Source organism: Engystomops pustulosus, chromosome 2 (genome assembly GCF_040894005.1).
Source record: "Engystomops pustulosus chromosome 2, aEngPut4.maternal, whole genome shotgun sequence".
Taxonomy (NCBI): Eukaryota; Metazoa; Chordata; class Amphibia; order Anura; family Leptodactylidae; genus Engystomops; species Engystomops pustulosus.
This window is the reverse complement of record NC_092412.1, coordinates 260112950-260136511: the sequence shown is the minus strand read 5'-3', so window position 1 is coordinate 260136511 and position 23562 is coordinate 260112950. Positions and strand designations below refer to the sequence as shown.

General features: G+C 46.9%; 1 protein-coding gene across 1 annotated transcript in view; it reads right to left on the bottom strand.

The window, feature by feature from the left end:
- Positions 1-2986: 2986 nt before the first annotated feature.
- LOC140119683 (uncharacterized) overlaps positions 2987-23562 on the bottom strand; it is a 59959-nt gene continuing 39383 nt past the window's right edge. The window contains exons 2-5 of the mRNA XM_072138966.1: positions 8450-8836; positions 7124-7226; positions 4371-4425; positions 2987-3716 (exon numbers count right to left, since the gene is read on the bottom strand). Coding sequence (XP_071995067.1) covers positions 3603-3716; positions 4371-4425; positions 7124-7226; positions 8450-8836 — 659 coding nt within the window. The 3' untranslated portion in view covers positions 2987-3602. The remainder of the gene's footprint in view (positions 3717-4370; positions 4426-7123; positions 7227-8449; positions 8837-23562) is intronic.

Below are 23562 nucleotides of genomic sequence, written 5' to 3'. Positions count from 1 at the left end.
CCCACATAACATATATATATATATATATATGTAGTGCCCACATAACATATATATAGTGCCCACATAACATATATATAGTGCCCACATAACATATAAAGTGCCCACATAATATATATAATGCCCACATAACATATATATATATATATATGTAGTGCCCACATAACATATATATAGTGCCCACATAACATATATATAGTGCCCACATAACATATATATAGTGCCCACATAACAAATATAGTGCCCACAGAACATATATAGTGCCCACATAAGATATAAAGTGCCCACATAACATATATATAGTGCCCACATAACAAATATAGTGCCCACAGAACATATATAGTGCCCACATAAGATATAAAGTGCCTGCATAACATATATATAGTGCCCACATAACAAATATAGTGCCCACAGAACATATATAGTGCCCACATAACATATAAAGTGCCTGCATAATATATATAGTGCCCACATAACATCTATAGTGCCCACATAACATATATATATAGTGCCCGCATAATTTATATATAGTGCCCACGTAATATATATAGTGCCCACATCAGCTTTCTTATCTAGCCTGAGATGATGTCAGACGTTTTAGCAATTGGCCAAAAAAACTAAAAAAATCAAAAAATTTGGAATCACAAACTCTTGGAAACCCATCTGTGGTACAGTCTATTTTCTGGGCTCTGCTTTGCTTCCTCTTCTTTTGCCTTAGATTCACCTGGTCCAGAGCCTTGTGGGTCCAGTTGTGTCCTGCACTGGGCCATGGTGGGTGCGCACTGTCCACGTGATGTCACTGCTAAGCCTTGTCGCCAGACATCTAGAAGAGAATAGAAAGGCACCAAGAAAGGCAAAGAGTTTGATGGAGATTTTGGTCTGATTTTAGGTCACATTTCTGGATCTGACCCGAGGCAGGAACCTGAAGAGACGTAGAATTGGGTTCCATAGAAATACTGGGAAGTTTCTCTCTGGATGTGTTGGACTCCGCAGCCAAAGGTGAAGAGAGTCAGGAAAAACATAAAAGCACACGTGTATTATTGTGCACAGGAAGAAGCCTCTCACCCGGGGATCATGGAGTCAGAATATCGGACAATGTTAGGTCCGAGGAAAGTCGCTATCCCGGGAATGTGGACGTCCGCAGAGATGGCACTATACACTATACACACATGTGGTCTCATCTTCTTGGGGCGCTGCTTCGAAGGATTGTAAGATTTGGTTTAGTTAAAAGATATTTATTGGGGGGCGGTCAGATGATCCGGACTGAGCGCAAGATTTAACTTTCAAATTGTGTAGCAAGACATTACACTTACTTGCACCAGGAAGAAGAAGTGAACAGCCCTGACCTCATCATCATCCAGTCTATCTGGTTACAAAAAGACGAAGAAGGATTGGAGTAAATCTACATTCACAGGAGATCTGTGCTTAGTTCTTTGAAATGTCCGGAGCAACCTCCCTGCCGAGAAAAATGTCTGGAACAACGTCCCTGCCGAGAAAAATGTCTGGAACAACGTCCCTGCCGAGAAAAATGTCTGGAACAACCTCCCTGCTGAGAAAAATGTCTGGAACAACGTCCCTGGCGAGAAAAATGTCTGGAACAACCTTCCTGCCGAGAAAAATGTCTGGAACAACCTCCCTGCCGAGAAAAATGTCTGGAACAACGTCCCTGCCAAGAAAAATGTCTGGAACAACCTTCCTGCCGAGAAAAATGTCTGGAACAACCTTCCTGCCGAGAAAAATATCTGAAACAACCTCCCTACCGAGAAAAATGTCTGGAACAACCTCCCTGCCGAGAAAAATGTCTGGAACAACCTTCCTGCCGAGAAAAATGTCTGGAACAACCTTCCTGCCGAGAAAAATATCTGAAACAACCTCCCTGCCGAGAAAAATGTCTGGAACAACCTCCTTGGCGAGAAAAATGTCTGGAACAACCTCCCTGCCGAGAAAAATGTCTGGAACAACGTCCCTGGCGAGAAAAATGTCTGGAACAACCTTCCTGCCGAGAAAAATGTCTGGAACAACCTCCCTGCCGAGAAAAATGTCTGGAACAACCTCCCTGCCGAGAAAAATGTCTGGAACAACCTCCCTGCCGAGAAAAATGTCTGGAACAACGTCCCTGCCAAGAAAAATGTCTGGAACAACCTTCCTGCCGAGAAAAATGTCTGGAACAACCTTCCTGCTGAGAAAAATATCTGAAACAACCTCCCTACCGAGAAAAATGTCTGGAACAACCTCCCTGCCGAGAAAAATGTCTGGAACAACCTTCCTGCCGAGAAAAATGTCTGGAACAACCTTCCTGCCGAGAAAAATATCTGAAACAACCTCCCTGCCGAGAAAAATGTCTGGAACAACCTCCTTGGCGAGAAAAATGTCTGGAACAACCTCCCTGCCGAGAAAATGTCTGGAACAACCTCTCTGCTGAGAAAAATGTCTGGAACAACCTCCCTGCTGGTAAAAATGTCTGGAACAACCTCCCTGACGAGAATAATGTCTGGAACAGCCTCCCCGCCGAGAAAAATATCTGAAACAACCTCCCTGCCGAGAAAAATGTCTGGAACAACCTCCTTGGCGAAAAATGTCTGGAACAACCTCCCTGACGAGAAAATGTCTGGAACAACCTCTCTGCTGAGAAAAATGTCTGGAACAACCTCTCTGCTGAGAAAAATGTCTGGAACAACCTCCCTGCTGGTAAAAATGTCTGGAACAACCTCCCTGGCGAGAAAAATGTCTGGAACAGTTCTGTACTCAGTTCTCAAAGATGTCTGGAACAATAGGGATGTGATTTATATAAAATAGCCTTAAAAAATTTCTATCTCCTTGGGGGTGTTCCTCTACTGAGCAGGGGCGGGGTTTAAAATTCTAATGTTGCTAGATCTGAATTTCTATGTAATGATCATGTGTTTATCCCACATATGTTGATGGACATTTTCAATGAATTTACACCCACAGTATGGAGACAATTGTATTACATTTTAATATTAATAGTTACCATAGTTACAGAATACACAATATATTACATAAAAACAGAGGTCGGGTGTGAAACGTGTCTATAGTGATTGCACACAAGGTACCGGCCAGTGGATTATTAAAGCTCCAACTAGTGCCCAGCACAGGGGCCACATAGGTTCATTGATGTAGCCACCACAGGGGCCCTTTATGGCCCCATAGCTCCACCCCTGCTCTTGCAGTAGGGATCATCTTCTCCAATACTGGGTTGAGCTCTTCTCACCCTGGAAGGATCAGAATCACACATAAAAATCATTGAGTTTCCACCAGTCATGAGCATTGGACAATCCACTGGATGACTCCAGGTACATCGGGTGAGTCATCGGGTGAGTCATCGGGCGAGTCATCGGGTGAGAGAGTCATGATGGACCTCTGGGTGCTTCACATTCATCTTCATCAGTGTAGAGATTTTTCACTCCAATTACCATGAGCCCCAAAGCCCCGTGGGCCCATCGTCTCCATAGGTTCCTGCCCACCAAGATCCTAGACCCATCACAAGTTCTGGTACAATTGACCATTGAAGGCAAATACTCTATAAACTGTGTCCTCACGTATAATAAATATCTTCATAATATAAAGGGTTCACAGCTCTGGCGCCATCATCTCTCCGACATGGGAATGACAGGTCTCTGGGTGGTGGGAACGCTCGGTGTCCTGTCGTACAGAGTGTTGAAATGAAGGAAGTAATCCTCCTGGGCGTTCTCATACACCGGCTGGAGGGGAACACCAAAAATACACATTAAATATGGAGGAATGTTCCAGAATCTTACATTATAGAACAAATTAGTGTTGTGGGCGGGGCTCAATATACAAAGATGTCTGACAATGAAAAAATCAAGCTCCTCCCTCCCATAGAAACGCATATTCCAGCCTGTAGAGTGTGTGTCTATGGAGGGTGCACAGTCACATCTCAGCTCCCTGTGTGTGGTTACACAGCTCTGAGAAGGGAGGATTAACCACATCACCTTGAACTTGATGTTTGAGTATAGTGTTCATAGCATACTACAGCCAGAGCAGGAAGGGTTAACACTAACAGCTGTGTAACCAACAAGAGAAGAGAGAGAGACACAACTTCAATCCTGTAGACAGATTTGTCATAGTAACGGAGCAGTAACATTGTAACTAAGGGACATCGCAGTCCATTCATTTACAAACTAAGGACAATTTCTTTATAAGGATATTAGAAAACTGTTCACAACACAAAATCACAGATCATCTCAAATGACGATTATTCTATTATTATTTAACAATTATTTTATATTTCTAATAAAAATCATATTCATAATATTATTATTATTGTTATTATACAAAATATCCAATTTCATTAAACTACTTGGATAACTGAAATGCAAAAATGTTTGACTCACCTCTTCCTTCTCGTTGTTTTCTGCGCTGCTTTGGCGAATCTTGTTGGGAATTCCACTGCACAAATATCAGAAATAACAAGTTACATAACATTCTGTACACAGTGGGGCAGATTTACTTACCCGGTCCATTCGCGATCCAGCGGCGCGTTCTCCTATGCTGATTCGGGTCTTCCGGTGATTCACTAAGGTAGTTCGCCCGATGTCCACTAGGTGTCGCTGCTGCGCTGAATTCTGTCGGAGTGCACTGAAGTTCACCGTCCTACGATGGGTGCAGGTAAGTGCGTGTCAAGCAACACTTTTTTTTTTTTCAAATGCGAATTCATTGGGTTTTCTTACGGCCACGCCCCCCGATTTCCGTTGCGTGCATGCCAGCGCCGATGCGCCACAATCCGATCGCGTGCACCAAAATCCTGGGGCAATCCAGGGAAAATCGGTGCAAATCGGAAATATTCGGTAACGTGACGGAAAAACGCGATTCGGGCCCTTAGTAAATGACCACCAGTGACCTCCAACCACCACCATGAGCAGAATAGTGAGTGCAGCTCTGGAGTATGATAATACTTTATGAATGCAGCTAATTAAGGCCTCCAGGTGGGAATAAATACAAGTTTGGACTGGGATCAAAAGAGATCAAAGTTTTAAACTCAGATCAGGAGGCGGATTAGAGGAAGGTGAATTCTTTACACTGTTGGGGAGGGGATAATCTATTATTATGGATATTAGGACACATTTACTTACCCGGTCCAGTCGCGATCCAGCGGCGGGTTCTCCGACGCTGATTCGGGTTCTGCCGGGATTCACTAAGGTCCGTGCACCGATATTCACCAGGTGTCGCTGCTGCGCCGAGGTCCGCCGGAGTTCACCTGCTTTTTTCTGGTGTATGTGAGTGCTTGATCTTGCGACACAAATGGCTTTTTAAATTCTGCGGTTTTTCCGAATCCTTCGGGTTGTCCGGTGGCCACGCCCCCCGATTTCTGTCGCGTGAAAGTCAGCGCGATTGCGCCAAAAATCGATCGCGTGCGCCACAATCCCGTGAAATACAGCACACAGCGGAAATATTCGGGAAAAACCCGACGGATTCGCGGCTGCGGACCCTTAGTAAATGTGCCCCATTATGTTTTGTCTGGAAGTGGAATATTAGTAGGATAATGTGATACCAATATTAGGCTACATGCACACGGCGGCGCCGGGGAGAGGAGGAGGAGGAGCGCTGCCCACCCCCACCCCTCTCCACAGGACATGTCCTATCTTTTCCCGGGCTACGGAGCTGTACGGTGCCGCATGTGTGCTGCACCGTACCTCTCCCGTTGGGTGCCGTGAGTGTATGGGGGACGTATATCAGCCGTATATGTGTGTGAATGGAGCCTTAGTCAGCGGATTTCTCCTGCTTTGCCCTCAGGTTGGGGGAGTATCAGATACAATGTATGGATGATGTATCAGTGTACAGGATAATATGATACACGTGTGTTATGGATCATGTGTGGAGTCGGTCAGGATCGAGTTCCTATCAGTTTATTCTTCCTATTTCCGGGGGTTTGGTTCAATTTTTATAAAAAAAACTCTCTCCTTTTTTCTAAATTTTTCGATTTTCTATGTAATTAAAAATAGTTTGCGGATGTAACCAGGGACATGATAAGTGGTTTGTGTCCACAATGTGACTCAGCCTTTATGTAGATGAGATCTCTGACTTCTGCAAACTGTAACATCGGGTCTAGATGTGGAGATAGAGCAAAAATATCACCAAAAATCTTTCCTGGTAGATGAGATGTTAGTGGAATCCGATTCTGTATCTGTGTGTTATATGGAGATCAGTCATGGACGGCCCCTGTTCATGGATATTACAGTGACAGATAGAACGGAGGACATCTCTCTCATCATTAGAAAGGGGCAAGGGAATTTTTTATATTTTTGTCCCTTTTACAACCATACAAAAGCCCAATATATAACACGGATCTAAGAAAGTACATATCATGGAAAGATTCCAGATCTGGAAACTAATCCCAACCTGCAATGTACCTCCATGTGCCCCTCTCCGCGCTCCAGCGGCATCTCCCACGGCTCGATGTGCGCGTCCCCGACTTCTAGAGAGCACCGGCTCTGTAAGATTTAAAGGGCCAGTGTGCCACTAATTGGCGCTGGCCGGCCACTGACCTGTTAAATAGCCGGCTCCTTCCTGTGTCCCCTGCCGGATCTTTGTGCCTCACAGCCTTAGAGAAAGCTTCCTGTTGTGATTCCTGTGCATTTTCCATTGTGACCTTCTGCTACGTTCCTGACTCTGATCCTGTGCCGCCTGCCCTGACCTCCTGCCTGACTCCGGCTCTGATCCTGCCTAGCGATTCTGTACCTCGCCTCGGCCACCACCGCGAGCACAGTTGTGCCTGTGGAGCGACCTGGTGGTATCCTGCCACAGCAAATCCAACTCGCTTCGCCACGGGCTCTGAAGAAAACCGGTAGCACTCCGCTCCCAGGTGTCTTCTTGCATCATCGCTCGCGGGGGTCCAGTGGGTCCACTACCCCTGATCCTGACGCAGTGCATAATACTGCCATGTAGTGTCCTATAAGGCCTGTGACATATGGGGCCCATAGAAAGCTGAGAGAACTATAAGGTCTGAGGTTTCCAAGCATTAATGTTATTATTAGGTGTCCTAATCAGGGTGGTAGTTGGGGTTACCGACAGCGTTTGTGCTCTTACCACTAAACATACATATAAATGATGGTGATGTGTTACATGTTATATTCAGGGGTTCACTTACTTCCACTTTGAGCAGAACTTGCAGTAAATCAGTCCCGCTGTGATAATCAGTATCAGACCAATTACTGAAGGAATGATGTAGATGAGAGGTGACCGGACCGGATCTGGAAAACAATAGAGGAGCATTGACTGATAATCACTCAGGACTAGAAGAGAATCGGAAGTCAGAAGACACCAGGCAATGCATCCTGGGAAAAATGTATAATAATGCAAATAATTCAGGATTAGTAACTCTGTCCACCTGGAAGAGACTGGTGTCTCTGCTTCACGGAAAAATCCCATCAGACTCACTAACACACATGTGTTCTCGTCTTCTTGGGGTGCTGCATCGACGGATTGTAAGATTTGGTTCAGTTAAAACATATTTATTGGGGTTACAACGCGTTTCGGCTCCGGCTGGGAGAAGTCCTTTACCTGATGAAGACTCCTGGCCGGAGCTGAAACGTGTTGTAACCCCAATAACTATGTTTTAACTAAACCAAATCTTATGATCCGTCGATGCAGCGCCCCAAAAAGACGAGACCACATGTGTGTATAGTGCCATCTCTGCGGACGTCCACATTCCCGGGATAGCGACTTTCCTCGGACCTAACATTGTCCGATATTCTGACTCCATGATCCCAGGGTGAGAGGCTTCTACCTGTGCACAATAATACACGTGTGCTTTTATGTTTTTCCTGACTCTTCACCTTTGGTTTCGGAATCCAACACATCCAGAGAGAGATTTCCCAGTATTTCTATGGAACCCAATTCTACGTCTCATCAGGTTCCTGCCTCGGGTCAGATCCAGAAATGTGACCTAAAATCAGCCCATTGTCTTCTATATGTCTCTCCAGGCTCAGCAGTGACATCACGTGGACGATGTGCACCCGCCGTGGCCCAGCGCAGGAAACAACAAGATCCACGTGTCTCCGGAGAGGCCAGGAAATAGACCGCACCACGGATGGGTTTCCAAGAGTTTGTGATTCCAAATTTTTTTTTTTTGGCCAATTGATGAAATGACTGAAACATCTCAGGCTAGAGAAGAAAGCTGAAGGGCGGGTGGTCTCCAGACTGGTTTATTGGACCCGGTACAGGAACCAGAATCTAGGTGGAAGAATATTGTATGACCGAGAGGGGAGACACGAGAAGATCCGACACGGCCGATATATCTCCCTGTGACACTGATGAGACTGGACTCGGAGCAGCAGCCGCCATCGCAGGTCCCTGTATCAGTACATCCCAGTGTCATTCCATAGGGGACACTGTGCCCCCCCCCCCCATATCAGGGGTTTCATACATATTCCAGTCCCCATGGATGATAAGGGCTCAGACATATATGACCTACCTGATATCTGAAGGGTCCACGATTTCCTTATAACTCCTGATGAAACCATAGTAATCTTACAGGAATAATTCCCAGCATCCCCGGCTCGTGCGTCTGTGATCTGCAGGATCGGGGGGTACTGGGCACTCAGGAGGGAGATTCTGGGGTCTGAGAAGTTTGTATCATGTTTTGTGCCATCTGATACATAATATAGAGAGCGCAGTCCATCTTCTCTTCTCCAGTTGATTTGTGTTATGTCTGACAGGTCTCTGGTTGTGTTGGTTTCATCTGAGCAGCTCAGGGTGACAGCGCCCCCCGCAGGATATGTCACCACCTGGAGGGATGATACCTGGAGGGATGACACCTGGAGGGATGATGCCTGAACGGTGGATAGCTGGACGCAGGACACTGAAAGAGAAGACGAGATCTACATCAATGTCATGTCATAAGGACTGTGGGTGCAATATACAGAACAATGTTATACAACATATCAAAATGGGACAGATTTACCCGGTCCTTTCGCGATCCAGCGGCGCGTTCTCTGCGCTGGATTCGGTTCCGGCCGGGATTCATCAAGGTAGTTGCTGCGCTGAAAAGCATCCGAATGCCCTGAAATTCACCGAGCCGGACCAAGTGAAGGTAAGCGCTTCCCAAGCGACACTTTTATTGTTTTAAATGCGGCGGTTTTTTCCGAATCCGTCAGGTTTTCGCTCAGCCACGCCCCCCCCGATTTCCTTCGCGTGCATGCCGGCGCCGATGCGCCACAATCCGATCGCGTGCGCCAAAATCCCGGGGGCAATACAGGGAAAATCGGCACAAATCGGAAATATTCGGGTAACACGTCGGGAAAACGCGAATCTGGCCCTTAGTAAATGACCCCCAAAATGTCTAGAGGACACCAAAATCCCACAATACATGCCCAATAATGTTTCCTTGAGCCATCAAAAGCCAGACTGGACAGGAACCATTGTATTACAGCAAATAAGACCAACAAAAGATGTTACTCCATATAATTCAAACTATAACCTTACAATACTGAAGCAAAAGACCCTCCTGACCCTGTACCATGTATCATCCATAACATGTGATATTATTACACTGCAGACATCCCGGGCCCCTCCTGACCCTGTACCATGTATCATCCATAACATGTGATATTATTACATTGCAGACATCCCGGCCCCTCCTGACCCTGTACCATGTATCATCCATAACATGTGATATTATTACACTGCAGACATCCCAGCCCCTCCTGACCCTGTACCATGTATCATCCATAACATGTAATATTATTACACTGCAGACATCCCGGCTCCTCCTGACCCTGTACCATGTATCATCCATAACATGTGATATTATTACTCTGCAGACATCCCGGCCCCTCCTGACCCTGTACCATGTATCATCCATAACATGTGATATTATTACTCTGCAGACATCCCGGCCCCTCCTGACCCTGTACCATGTATCATCCATAACATGTGATATTATTACACTGCAGACATCCCGGCCCCTCCTGACCCTGTACCATGTATCATCCATAACATGTGGTATTATTACACTGCAGACATCCCAGCCCCTCCTGACCCTGTACCATGTATCATCCATAACATGTGATATTATTACACTGCAGACATCCTGGCCCCTCCTGACCCTGTACCATGTATCATCCATAACATGTGATATTATTACACTGCAGACATCCCGACCCCTCCTGACCCTGTACCATGTGTCATCCATAACATGTGATATTATTACACTGAAGACATCCCGGCCCCTCCTGACCCTGTACCATGTATCATCCATAACATGTGATATTATTACACTGCAGACATCCCGCCCCTCCTGACCCTGTACCATGTATCATCCATAACATGTGATATTATTACACTGCAGACATCCCAGCCCCTCCTGACCCTGTACCATGTATCATCCATAACATGTGATATTATTACACTGCAGACATCCCGGCCCCTCCTGACCCTGTACCATGTATCATCCATAACATGTGATATTATTACACTGCAGACATCCTGGCCCCTCCTGACCCTGTACCATGTATCATCCATAACAAGTGATATTATTACACTGCAGACATCCCGACCCCTCCTGACCCTGTACCATGTGTCATCCATAACATGTGATATTATTACACTGAAGACATCCCGGCCCCTCCTGACCCTGTACCATGTATCATCCATAACATGTGATATTATTACACTGCAGACATCCCGCCCCTCCTGACCCTGTACCATGTATCATCCATAACATGTGATATTATTACACTGCAGACATCCCGGCCCCTCCTGACCCTGTACCATGTATCATCCATAACATGTGATATTATTACACGGCAGACATCCCGGCCCCTCCTGACCCTGTACCATGTATCAACCATAACATGTAATATTATTACACTGCAGACATCCCGGCCCCTCCTGACCCTGTACCATGTATCATCCATAACATGTGATATTATTACACGGCAGACATCCCGGCCCCTCCTGACCCTGTACCATGTATCATCCATAACATGTGATATTATTACACTGCAGACATCCCGGCCCCTCCTGACCCTGTACCATGTATCAGCCATAACATGTGATATTATTACACTGCAGACATCCCGGCCCCTCCTGTCCCTGTACCATGTATCATCCATAACATGTGATATTATTACACTGCAGACATCCCGGCCCCTCCTGACCCTGTACCATGTATCATCCATAACATGTGATATTATTACACTGCAGACATCCTGGCCCCTCCTGTCCCTGTACCATGTATCATCCATAACATGTGATATTATTACACTGCAGACATTCCGGCTCCTCCTGACCCTGTACCATGTATCATCCATAACATGTGATATTATTACACTGCAGACATCCCGGCCCCTCCTGACCCTGTACAATGTATCATCCATAACATGTGGTATTATTACACTGCAGACATCCCGGCCCCTCCTGACCCTGTACCATGTATCATCCATAACATGTGATATTATTACACTGCAGACATCCCGGCCCCTCCTGACCCTGTACCATGTACCATCCATAACATGTGATATTATTACACTGCAGACATCCCGGTCCCTCCTGACCCTGTACCATGTATCATCCATAACATGTGATATTATTACACTGCAGACATCCCGGCCCCTCCTGACCCTGTACCATTTATCATCCATAACATGTGATATTATTACACTGCAGACATCCCGGCCCCTCCTGACCCTGTACCATGTATCATCCATAACATGTGATATTATTACACTGCAGACATCCCGGCCCCTCCTGACCCTGTACCATGTACCATCCATAACATGTGATATTATTACACTGCAGACATCCCGGTCCCTCCTGACTCTGTACCATGTATCATCCATAACATGTGATATTATTACACTGCAGACATCCCGGCCCCTCCTGACCCTGTACCATGTATCATCCATAACATGTGATATTATTACACTGCAGACATCCCGGCCCCTCCTGACCCTGTACCATGTGTCATCCATAACATGTGATATTATTACACTGCAGACATCCCGGCCCCTCCTGACCCTGTACCGTGTATCATCCATAACATGTGGTATTATTACACTGCAGACATCCCTCCTGACCCTGTACCATGTATCATCCATAACATGTGATATTATTACACTGCAGACATCCCGGCCCCTCCTGACCCTGTACCATGTATCATCCATAACATGTGATATTATTACGCTGCAGACATCCCGGCCCCTCCTGACCCTGTACCATGTATCATCCATAACATGTGATATTATTACACTGCAGACATCCTGGCCCCTCCTGACCCTGTACCATGTATCATCCATAACATGTCATATTATTACACTGCAGACATCCCGGCCCCTCCTGACCCTGTACCATGTATCATACATAACATGTGATATTATTACACTGCAGACATCCCGACCCCTCCTGACCCTGTACCATGTGTCATCCATAACATGTGATATTATTACACTGCAGACATCCCGGCCCCTCCTGACCCTGTACCATGTATCATACATAACATGTGATATTATTACACTGCAGACATCCCAGCCCCTCCTGACCCTGTACCATGTATCATCCATAACATGTGATATTATTACACTGCAGACATCCCGTCTCCTCCTGACCCTGTACCATGTATCATCCATAACATGTGATATTATTACACTGCAGACATCCTGACCCCTCCTGACCCTGTACCATGTATCATCCATAACATGTGATATTATTACACTGCAGACATCCTGGCCCCTCTTGACCCTGAACCATGTATCATCCATAACATGTGATATTATTACACTGCAGACATCCCGACCCCTCCTGACCCTGAACCATGTATCATCCATAACATGTGATATTATTACACTGCAGACATCCCGGCCCCTCCTGTCCCTGTACCATGTATCATCCATAACATGTGATATTATTACACTGCAGACATCCCGGTCCCTCCTGACCCTGTACCATGTATCATCCATAACATGTGATATTATTACACTGCAGACATCCCGGCCCCTCCTGACCCTGTACCATGTATCATCCATAACATGTGATATTATTACACTGCAGACATCCCGGCCCCTCCTGACCCTGTACCATGTATCATCCATAACATGTGATATTATTACACTGCAGGCATCCCAGCCCCTCTTGACCCTGAACCATGTATCATCCATAACATGTGATATTATTACACTGCAGACATCCCAGCCCCTCCTGACCCTGAACCATGTATCATCCATAACATGTGATATTATTACACTGCAGACATCCCGGCCCCTCCTGACCCTGTACCATGTATCCTCCATAACATGTGATATTATTACACTGCAGACATCCCAGCTCCTCCTGACCCTGCACCATGTATCATCCATAACATGTGATATTATTACACTGCAGACATCCCGGCCCCTCCTGTCCCTGTACCATGTATCATCCATAACATGTGATATTATTACACTGCAGACATCCCGGTCCCTCCTGACCCTGTACCGTGTATCACCCATAACATGTGATATTATTACACTGCAGACATCCCGGTCCCTCCTGACCCTGTACCATGTATCATCCATAACATGTGATATTATTACACTGCAGACATCCCGCTCCTCCTGTCCCTGTACCATGTATCATCCATAACATGTGATATTATTACACTGCAGACATCCAGGCCCCTCCTGACCCTGTACCATGTATCATCCATAACATGTGATATTATTACACTGCAGACATCCCGGCCCCTCCTTACCCTGTACCATGTATCATCCATAACATGTGATATTATTACACTGCAGACATCCTGACCCCTCCTGACCCTGTACCATGTATCATCCATAACATGTGATATTATTACACTGCAGACATCCCGGTCCCTCCTGACCCTGTACCATGTATCATCCATAACATGTGATATTATTACACTGCAGACATCCTGGCCCCTCCTTACCCTGTACCATGTATCATCCATAACATGTGATATTATTACACTGCAGACATCCCGGTCCCTCCTGACCCTGTACCTGTGACAATTAAGTCTATAGTGTCTCTGATGTAGAGAATGCTGTCTATAATGTTGGAGATATGTGTCTGGTCTATGATCTTGGTGATATATCTCTCTCTAGGGGTAGCGGTGTCTTCATGTCATAGTTACAGGGCTAAGATGTCGGGAGATGATTAGAAAGATCTCTGTACATTGTCAATGGATCGGTCATTGGCCCCAATAATATCCTGTCCTTACTGTCTCATCCACCCATAACCTTGATGTCCATAAACGTTCTCCTCTTCACCCTCTCTAGTTCATTTGGGGTCATTTACTAAGGGCCCGATTCGCGGTTTCCCGACGTGTTACCCGAATATTTCCGATTTGCGCCGATTTTCCCTGTATTGCCCCGGGATTTTGGCGCACGTGATCAGATTTTGGTGCATCGGCGCTGGCATGCACGCGACGGAATTCGGGGGGCGTGGCCGAACGAAAACCCGACGGATTTGGAAAAACCGCCGCATTTAAAAAACAAAAAGTGTCGAGGAGCTTGCATTTACCTTCACTAGGAATAGGCCGGTGTACTTGAGTGCATTTCAGCGGACTTCAGCGCAGCAGCGCCACCTGGTGGACGTCGGAGGAACTGCCTTAGTGAATCCCGGCCGGACCCGAATCCACTGCAGAGAACGCGCCGCTGGATCGCGAATGGACCGGGTAAGTAAATCTGCCCCATCGCGTGCATGCCGGCGCCGATGCACCACAATCCGATTGCGTGCGCAAAAATCCCGGGGCAATACAGGGAAAATCGGCGCAAATCGGAAATATTTGGGTAACACGTCGGGAAAACACGAATCGGGCCCTTAGTAAATGACCCCCATTATGTCTGATATACACCCACCACATCAGCAAGGGATTGGGGTCTCAGGACTTCCATAGAAGTGTCTGTGGAGAGTCGGGCGCCATGTCTGGGTGTTGGGTGATCACATATGACATGTTCTAGAGGAAGCCCCTCGTACCACAGGTTTTAGTTATGACTGCGCCTCCCATTACGGTGACCTACTTGCCAGTCTGTTGTGCCACCTCCTCCTTACCACACTGCGCTCCTACATGACATATATATGATGCCGGGGCATATAGCAGCAGTGACCCAGCTCCACAAATAGAATGGGGGGGAAATAACCAGACAAGAGGCAGGAAGCGTCTTACCCTGACAAGATGTCTCAGGTTTGAGCTCACATCTCACCCACATGTTATAGACTTCTGCACAAACCCAACTATACAACAAAATTTTGCAGATTTTAAATGCCCTTTTTTAAAGGCAACCCTGCCCCATGGCTTTCACATATACAGTCAGTGACAGGTTCCCATAGAGCCCTGATATCTAAATGCTGCCCTTCTCCTCACATCCCCATAAAATGAACTTTATCTTACCTGGCATATGGCCAGGTCCAGCAGGAAGTCAGAGGGGGCGTGTCTTCCCATCCTCCCTTCTCACCATTAAGCACTTCATGTCATGTGACCAGGGTGATGTCATCTATGGTCCTTTACCCACTAACATTTGCAAAACAATATCCATGTATGAATCTGATCACATGAAAACACAGCAGCCTCCATGGAGGATGGGGAGGAGTAGAAGTGCATGGAGGCTGCTTTGATTTCATGTGATCAGATACATACATGGAGTACTTTTTGCATATGTTAAATGACATTGCCCCGGTCACATGACAATAAATGCTGAATCCTTAGAAGGGGGGGGGTGGAGACAGTGAGTGAGGGAAATAATTTTTAGCTAAAAGAAGGCTGGCATTTAGTTAATAGGGCTCTGCGGGAACCTGTCACTAGCTGTAGTTAGCTGTAGCTGTAGCTGTAGTTCCCTTTAAGCGTCCCTCCTACACATGACGCCCCAGATACAGCAAGATACCGGACCGGCTTATGTCATCTTACTGATGTATGAATAGAAGGACAAAACTGCAGTAAGGACTGACACAAGGTAACAAACCCAAAAATCAAGGGGAATGTGACGACCAACAGTGTCTCCTGTTCAGGAGGATTCCGTGTTTTAATAAATTACATGGACATAAACAAGGACTATGTAGAACCATTGTTTTAGTGAATTCTGAATTTGTGGAAAGGGCTCTGCCCCGCACATTAGTCGGACTGTGCGCCATTTTTGGGGCTAAAACCGCTTGCAAAGGTATTTAAGAAGCCTCTGCGCTGCGATTGTGGTGCAGGTGACCCTTTTGTGGCGCAGCTGCTCTGACCTCTATGTGACACAAATTAGGGGACGTTTTCAAACTCGAAGGAAAAAAGAGGGATGTCCACTACAACTTTCAGAAATATATGGATTAAATCTTTATTAAATCACAAGAATTGTTTAAAAACATTTAAAAAGCACAACTGAGTGCTAAACAGACCCCACTATCCGGATGATGAATGAATCCGCTAGAGGCATAAAAGCATAAATTACTTAGACTGCATCAGAGATAATCACACGTAAAGACATAAAAGTGCTTAAAAGTGTAATTAGAGTATCGTCTCCAATGGAGTCATAGTTACCTCAATATCTTAAGTATCCAGTTTAGGGATAGAGGGGGCAGAGAGCGATCCCCACGCGTTCCGCCTGTCTATGTGGGGATTGCTCTCTGCCCCCTCTATCCCTAAACTGGATTATATCGGGTGCACGATCTTAGTGACTTATTATAGTGTATAGTGATTATACACGGACAATGCACTTACATGCACCAGGAAGAAGAAGGTGAACTCCGGTGACCTGAGCGAGGAAGTGACACATGCAGGATATCGGGCGCAGGATCTTAGTGACTCCCCGCACAGAGCATTATACACGGACAATGCACTTACATGCACCAGGAAGAAGAAGGTGAACTCCGGGGACCTGAGCGGGGAAGTGACACATGCAGGATATCGGGTGCAGGATCTTAGTGACTCCCTGCACAGCGCATTATACACGGACAATGCACTTACATGCACCAGGAAGAAGAAGGTGAACTCCGGGGACCTGAGCGGGGAAGCGCCACATGAAGGATATCGGGCGCAGGATCTTAGTGACTCCCCGCACAGCGCATTATACACGGACAATGCACTTACATGCACCAGGAAGAAGAAGGTGAACTCCAGGGACCTGAGCAGGGAAGCGACACATGCAGGATATCGGGCGCACGATCTTAGTGACTCCCCGCACAGCGCATTATACACGGACAATGCACTTACATGCACCAGGAAGAAGAAGGTGAACTCCAGGGACCTGAGCGGGGAAGTGACACATGCAGGATATCTGACGCAGGATCTTAGTGACTCCCCGCACAGCGCATTATACATGGACAATGCACTTACATGCACCAGGAAGGAGAAGGTGAACTCCAGGGACCTGAGCGGGGAAGCGACACATGCAGGATATCGGGCACAGGATCTTAGTGACTCCCCGCACAGCGCATTATACACGGACAATGCACTTACATGCACCAGGAAGAAGAAGGTGAACTCCGGGGACCTGAGCGGGGAAGAGACACATGCAGGATATCGGGTGCATGATCTTAGTGAATCGCCACCTACAGCATTATACACGGACAATGCACTTACATGCACCAGGAAGAAGAAGGTGAACTCCGGGGACCTGAGCGGGGAAGTGACACATGCAGGATATCGGGTGCAGGATCTTAGTGACTCCCCGCACAGCGCATTATACACGGACAATGCACTTACATGCACCAGGAAGAAGAAGGTGAACTCCGGGGACCTGAGCGGGGAAGTGACACATGCAGGATATCGGGTGCATGATCTTAGTGAATCGCCACCTACAGCATTATACACGGACAATGCAGTTACTGTGAACTCCAGTGACCGGGTAAGTAAATGTCCCCCACTGTGTTAAATTGTGGACACCTCGTCAAAGGGATATGAATGAACCAGAGAAGGTACAAAGAAGAACTGCAATGGTCACTAGGGGATTACAGTAAAAGGAAATTATGGGTATGAGTGGATTATAGTCAGGGCCGGATCATAGGGGAGCTCCCGGGGCACGCCCCAGGGGCCCCACCAATCTGCTCTTAAAGGCGCCCCCGCCAAATTTGGGCGATTTGGGCGGTCACATAACCGCCTGAATCGCCAACAGTGTATTCGCCTCCCGGGCTGAATCTTGCCGATGTGCCTGCCTTTCGTCTATGGCAGAGCGAGGGAACAATAAGTTCCAGGCTCAGCCATAGACAATTGCATGTAAACAAAAATAACGATGTCCTGCCGCTGGTGGCGCAGAGTGTGACGTTGCAGCGTGTGATTTCACAGCGCCGCCTGCAGAAGGGCGCCACCATCTTTGTTTACATCCGAGACTGCGAGGGAAGATGAGGACGGCGAGTCGGGGGAACTATGGAAGGTGAGTACAATTTTTATTTATTTTATCTATGACTATTTATATAGTTATTATAGGGGGACTGTATATATTTATTATGGGGAGGGTGTATATAGCAATAATACAAGTCTGCATATGGTTATTTATTATAGGGGGACTGTATGTAGTTATTATAGGAGATGTATATAGGTATTATAAGGGGACTGTATATAGTGATTGCTGGGGGAGCAGTATATAGTGATTGATGGGGGGCTGTATATAGTGATTGCTGGGGGAGCTGTATATAGTGATTGCTGGGGGAGCTGTATATAGTGATTGCTGGGGGGGCTGTATATAGTGATTGCTGGGGGAGCTGTATATAGTGATTGCTGGGGAGCTGTATACAGTGATTGCTGGGGGAGCTGTATACAGTGATTGCTGGGGGCTGTATATAGTGATTACTGGGGGAGCTGTATAGAGTGATTGCTGGGGGAGCTGTATATAGTGATTGCTGGGGGAGCTGTATATAGTGATTGCTGGGGGAGCTGTATATAGTGATTGCTGGGGAGCTGTATACAGTGATTGCTGGGGGAGCTGTATACAGTGATTGCTGGGGGGGCTGTATATAGTGATTGCTGGGGGAGCTGTATACAGTGATTGCTGGGGGAGCTGTATATAGTGATTGCTTGGGGCGCTGTATACAGTGATTGCTGGGGGAGCTGTATACAGTGATTGCTGGGGGAGCTGTATACAGTGATTGCTGGAGGAGCTGTATACAGTGATTGCTGGGGGAGCTGTATATAGTGATTGATGGGGGGCTGTATATAGTGATTGCTGGGGGAGCTGTATACAGTGATTGCTGGGGGAGCTGTATATAGTGATTGATGGGGGGCTGTATACAGTGATTGCTGGGGGAGCTGTATATAGTGATTGCTGGGGAGCTGTATATAGTGATTGCTGTTGGAGCTGTATATAGTGATTGCTGGGGGAGCTGTATATAGTGATTGCTGGGGAGCTGTATATAGTGATTGCTGTTGGAGCTGTATATAGTGATTGCTGGGGGAGCTGTATATAGTGATTGCTGGGGGAGCAGTATATAGTGATTGCTGGGGAGCTGTATACAGTGATTGCTGGGGGAGCTGTATACAGTGATTGCTGGGGGAGCTGTATATAGTGATTGATGGGGGGCTGTATATAGTGATTGCTGGGGGAGCTGTATACAGTGATTGCTGGGGGAGCTGTATATAGTGATTGCTGGGGGAGCTGTATATAGTGATTGCTCAGGGAGCTGTATATAGTGATTGCTGGGGGAGCTGTATATAGTGATTGATGGGGGGCTGTATATAGTGATTGCTGGGGGAGCTGTATACAGTGATTGCTGGGGGGGCTGTATATAGTGATTGCTGGGGGAGCTGTATATAGTGATTGCTCAGGGAGCTGTATATAGTGATTGCTGGGGGAGCTGTATATAATGATTGCTGGGAGAGCTGTATATAGTGATTGCTGGGGGAGCTGTATATAGTGATTGCTGGGGGAGCTGTATACAGTGATTGCTGGGGGAGCTGTATACAGTGATTGCTGGGGGAGCTGTATATAGTGATTACTGGGGGAGCTGTATACAGTGATTGCTGGGGAAGCTGTATATAGTGATTGCTGGGGGAGCTGTATAGAGTGATTGCTGGGGGAGCTGTATATAGTGATTGCTGGGGGAGCTGTATATAGTGATTGCTGGGGAGCTGTATATAGTGATTGCTGGGGGAGCTGTATATAGTGATTGCTGGGGGGGCTGTATATAGTGATTGCTGGGGGAGCTGTATATAGTGATTGCTGGGAGAGCTGTATATAGTGATTGCTGGGGGAGCTGTATACAGTGATTGCTGGGGGAGCTGTATACAGTGATTGCTGGGGGAGCTGTATATAGTGATTACTGGGGGAGCAGTATATAGTGATTGCTGGGGGAGCTGTATATAGTGATTGCTGGGGAGCTGTATATAGTGATTGCTGGGGGGGCTGTATATAGTGATTGCTGGGGAGCTGTATACAGTGGTTGCTGGGGGAGCTGTATATAGTGATTGATGGGGGGCTGTATATAGTGATTGCTGGGGGAGCTGTATACAGTGATTGCTGGGGGGGCTGTATATAGTGATTGCTGGGGGAGCTGTATATAGTGATTGCTCAGGGAGCTGTATATAGTGATTGCTGGGGGAGCTGTATATAGTGATTGATGGGGGGCTGTATATAGTGATTGCTGGGGGAGCTGTATACAGTGATTGCTGGGGGGGCTGTATATAGTGATTGCTGGGGGAGCAGTATATAGTGATTGCTCAGGGAGCTGTATATAGTGATTGCTGGGGGAGCTGTATATAATGATTGCTGGGAGAGCTGTATATAGTGATTGCTGGGGGAGCTGTATATAGTGATTGCTGGGAGAGCTGTATATAGTGATTGCTGGGGGAGCTGTATACAGTGATTGCTGGGGGAGCTGTATACAGTGATTGCTGGGGGAGCTGTATATAGTGATTGCTGGGGGAGCAGTATATAGTGATTGCTGGGGGAGCTGTATATAGTGATTGCTGGGGAGCTGTATACAGTGATTGCTGGGGGAGCTGTATACAGTGATTGCTGGGGGAGCTGTATATAGTGATTACTGGGGGAGCAGTATATAGTGATTGCTGGGGGAGCTGTATATAGTGATTGCTGGGGAGCTGTATATAGTGATTGCTGGGGGAGCTGTATATAGTGATTGCTGGGGGGGCTGTATATAGTGATTGCTGGGGGAGCTGTATATAGTGATTGCTGGGAGAGCTGTATATAGTGATTGCTGGGGGAGCTGTATACAGTGATTGCTGGGGGAGCTGTATACAGTGATTGCTGGGGGAGCTGTATATAGTGATTACTGGGGGAGCAGTATATAGTGATTGCTGGGGGAGCTGTATATAGTGATTGCTGGGGAGCTGTATATAGTGATTGCTGGGGGGGCTGTATATAGTGATTGCTGGGGAGCTGTATATAGTGATTGCTGGGGGGCTGTATATAGTGATTGCTGGGGAGCTGTATACAGTGATTGCTGGGGGAGCTGTATATAGTGATTGATGGGGGGCTGTATATAGTGATTGCTGGGGGAGCTGTATACAGTGATTGCTGGGGGGGCTGTATATAGTGATTGCTGGGGGAGCTGTATATAGTGATTGCTCAGGGAGCTGTATATAGTGATTGCTGGGGGAGCTGTATATAGTGATTGATGGGGGGCTGTATATAGTGATTGCTGGGGGAGCTGTATACAGTGATTGCTGGGGGGGCTGTATATAGTGATTGCTGGGGGAGCTGTATATAGTGATTGCTCAGGGAGCTGTATATAGTGATTGCTGGGGGAGCTGTATATAATGATTGCTGGGAGAGCTGCATATAGTGATTGCTGGGGGAGCTGTATATAGTGATTGCTGGGAGAGCTGTATATAGTGATTGCTGGGGGAGCTGTATACAGTGATTGCTGGGGGAGCTGTATACAGTGATTGCTGGGGGAGCTGTATATAGTGATTGCTGGGGGAGCAGTATATAGTGATTGCTGGGGGAGCTGTATATAGTGATTGCTGGGGAGCTGTATATAGTGATTGCTGGGGGGGCTGTATATAGTGATTGCTGGGGAGCTGTATATAGTGATTGCTGGGGGGCTGTATATAGTGATTGCTGGGGAGCTGTATATAGTGATTGCTGGGGGAGCTGTATACAGTGATTGCTGGGGGAGCTGTATATAGTGATTGCTGGGGGAGCTGTATATAGTGATTGCTGGGGGAGCTGTATATAGTGATTGCTGGGGGAGCTGTATATAGTGATTGCTGGGGGAGCTGTATATAGTGATTGCTGTGGGAGCTGTATATAGTGATTGCTGGCGGAGCTGTATATAGTGATTGCTGGGGGGCTGTATATAGTGATTGCTGGGGGAGCTGTATATAGTGATTGCTGGGGGGAGCTGTATATAGTGATTGCTGGGGGAGCTGTATATAGTGATTGCTGGGGGAGCTGTATATAGTGATTGCTGGGGAGCTGTATATAGTGATTGCTGGGGGAGCTGTATATAGTGATTGCTGTGGGAGCTGTATATAGTGATTACTGGGGGAGCTGTATATAGTGATTGCTGGGGGCTGTATATAGTGATTGCTGGGGGAGCTGTATATAGTGATTGCCGGGGGGGGTGTATATAGTGATTGCTGGGGGAGCTGTATATAGTGATTGCTGGGGAGCTGTATGTAGTGATTGCTGGGGGAGCTGTATATAGTGATTGCTGTGGGAGCTGTATATAGTGATTGCTGGGGGCTGTATATAGTGATTGCTGGGGGAGCTGTATATAGTGATTGCTGGGGGAGCTGTATATAGTGATTGCTGGGGGAGCTGTATATAGTGATTGCTGGGGGCTGTATATAGTGATTGCTGGGGGAGCTGTATATAGTGATTGCTGGGGAGCTGTATATAGTGATTGCTGGGGGAGCTGTATATAGTGATTGCTGGGGGAGCTGTATATAGTGATTGCTGGGGGAGCTGTATATAGTGATTGCTGGGGGAGCTGTATATAGTGATTGCTGGGGGAGCTGTATATAGTGATTGCTGGGGGGGGCTGTATATAGTGATTGCTGGGGGCTGTATATAGTGATTGCTGGGGGAGCTGTATATAGTGATTGCTGGGGGAGCTGTATATAGTAATTGCTGGGGGAGCTGTATATAGTGATTGCTGGGGGAGCTGTATATAGTGATTGCTGGGGGAGCTGTATATAGTGATTGCTGGGGGAGCTGTATATAGTGATTGCTGGGGAGCTGTATATAGTGATTGCTGGGGGAGCTGTATATAGTGATTGCTGGGGGAGCTGTATATAGTGATTGCTGGGGGAGCTGTATATAGTGATTGCTGGGGGAGCTGTATATAGTGATTGCTGGGGGAGCTGTATATAGTGATTGCTGGGGGAGCTGTATATAGTGATTGCTGGGGGGGGCTGTATATAGTGATTGCTGGGGGCTGTATATAGTGATTGCTGGGGGAGCTGTATACAGTGATTGCTGGGGGAGCTGTATATAGTGATTGCTGGGGGAGCTGTATATAGTGATTACTGGGGGAGCTGTATATAGTGATTGCTGGGGGAGCTGTATACAGTGATTGCTGGGGGAGCTGTATATTGTGGTTGCTGGGGGAGCTGTATGTAGTGATTGCTGGGGAGCTGTATATAGTGATTGCTGGGGGAGCTGTATACAGTGATTGCTGGGGGAGCTGTATATAGTGATTGCTGGGGGGCTGTAT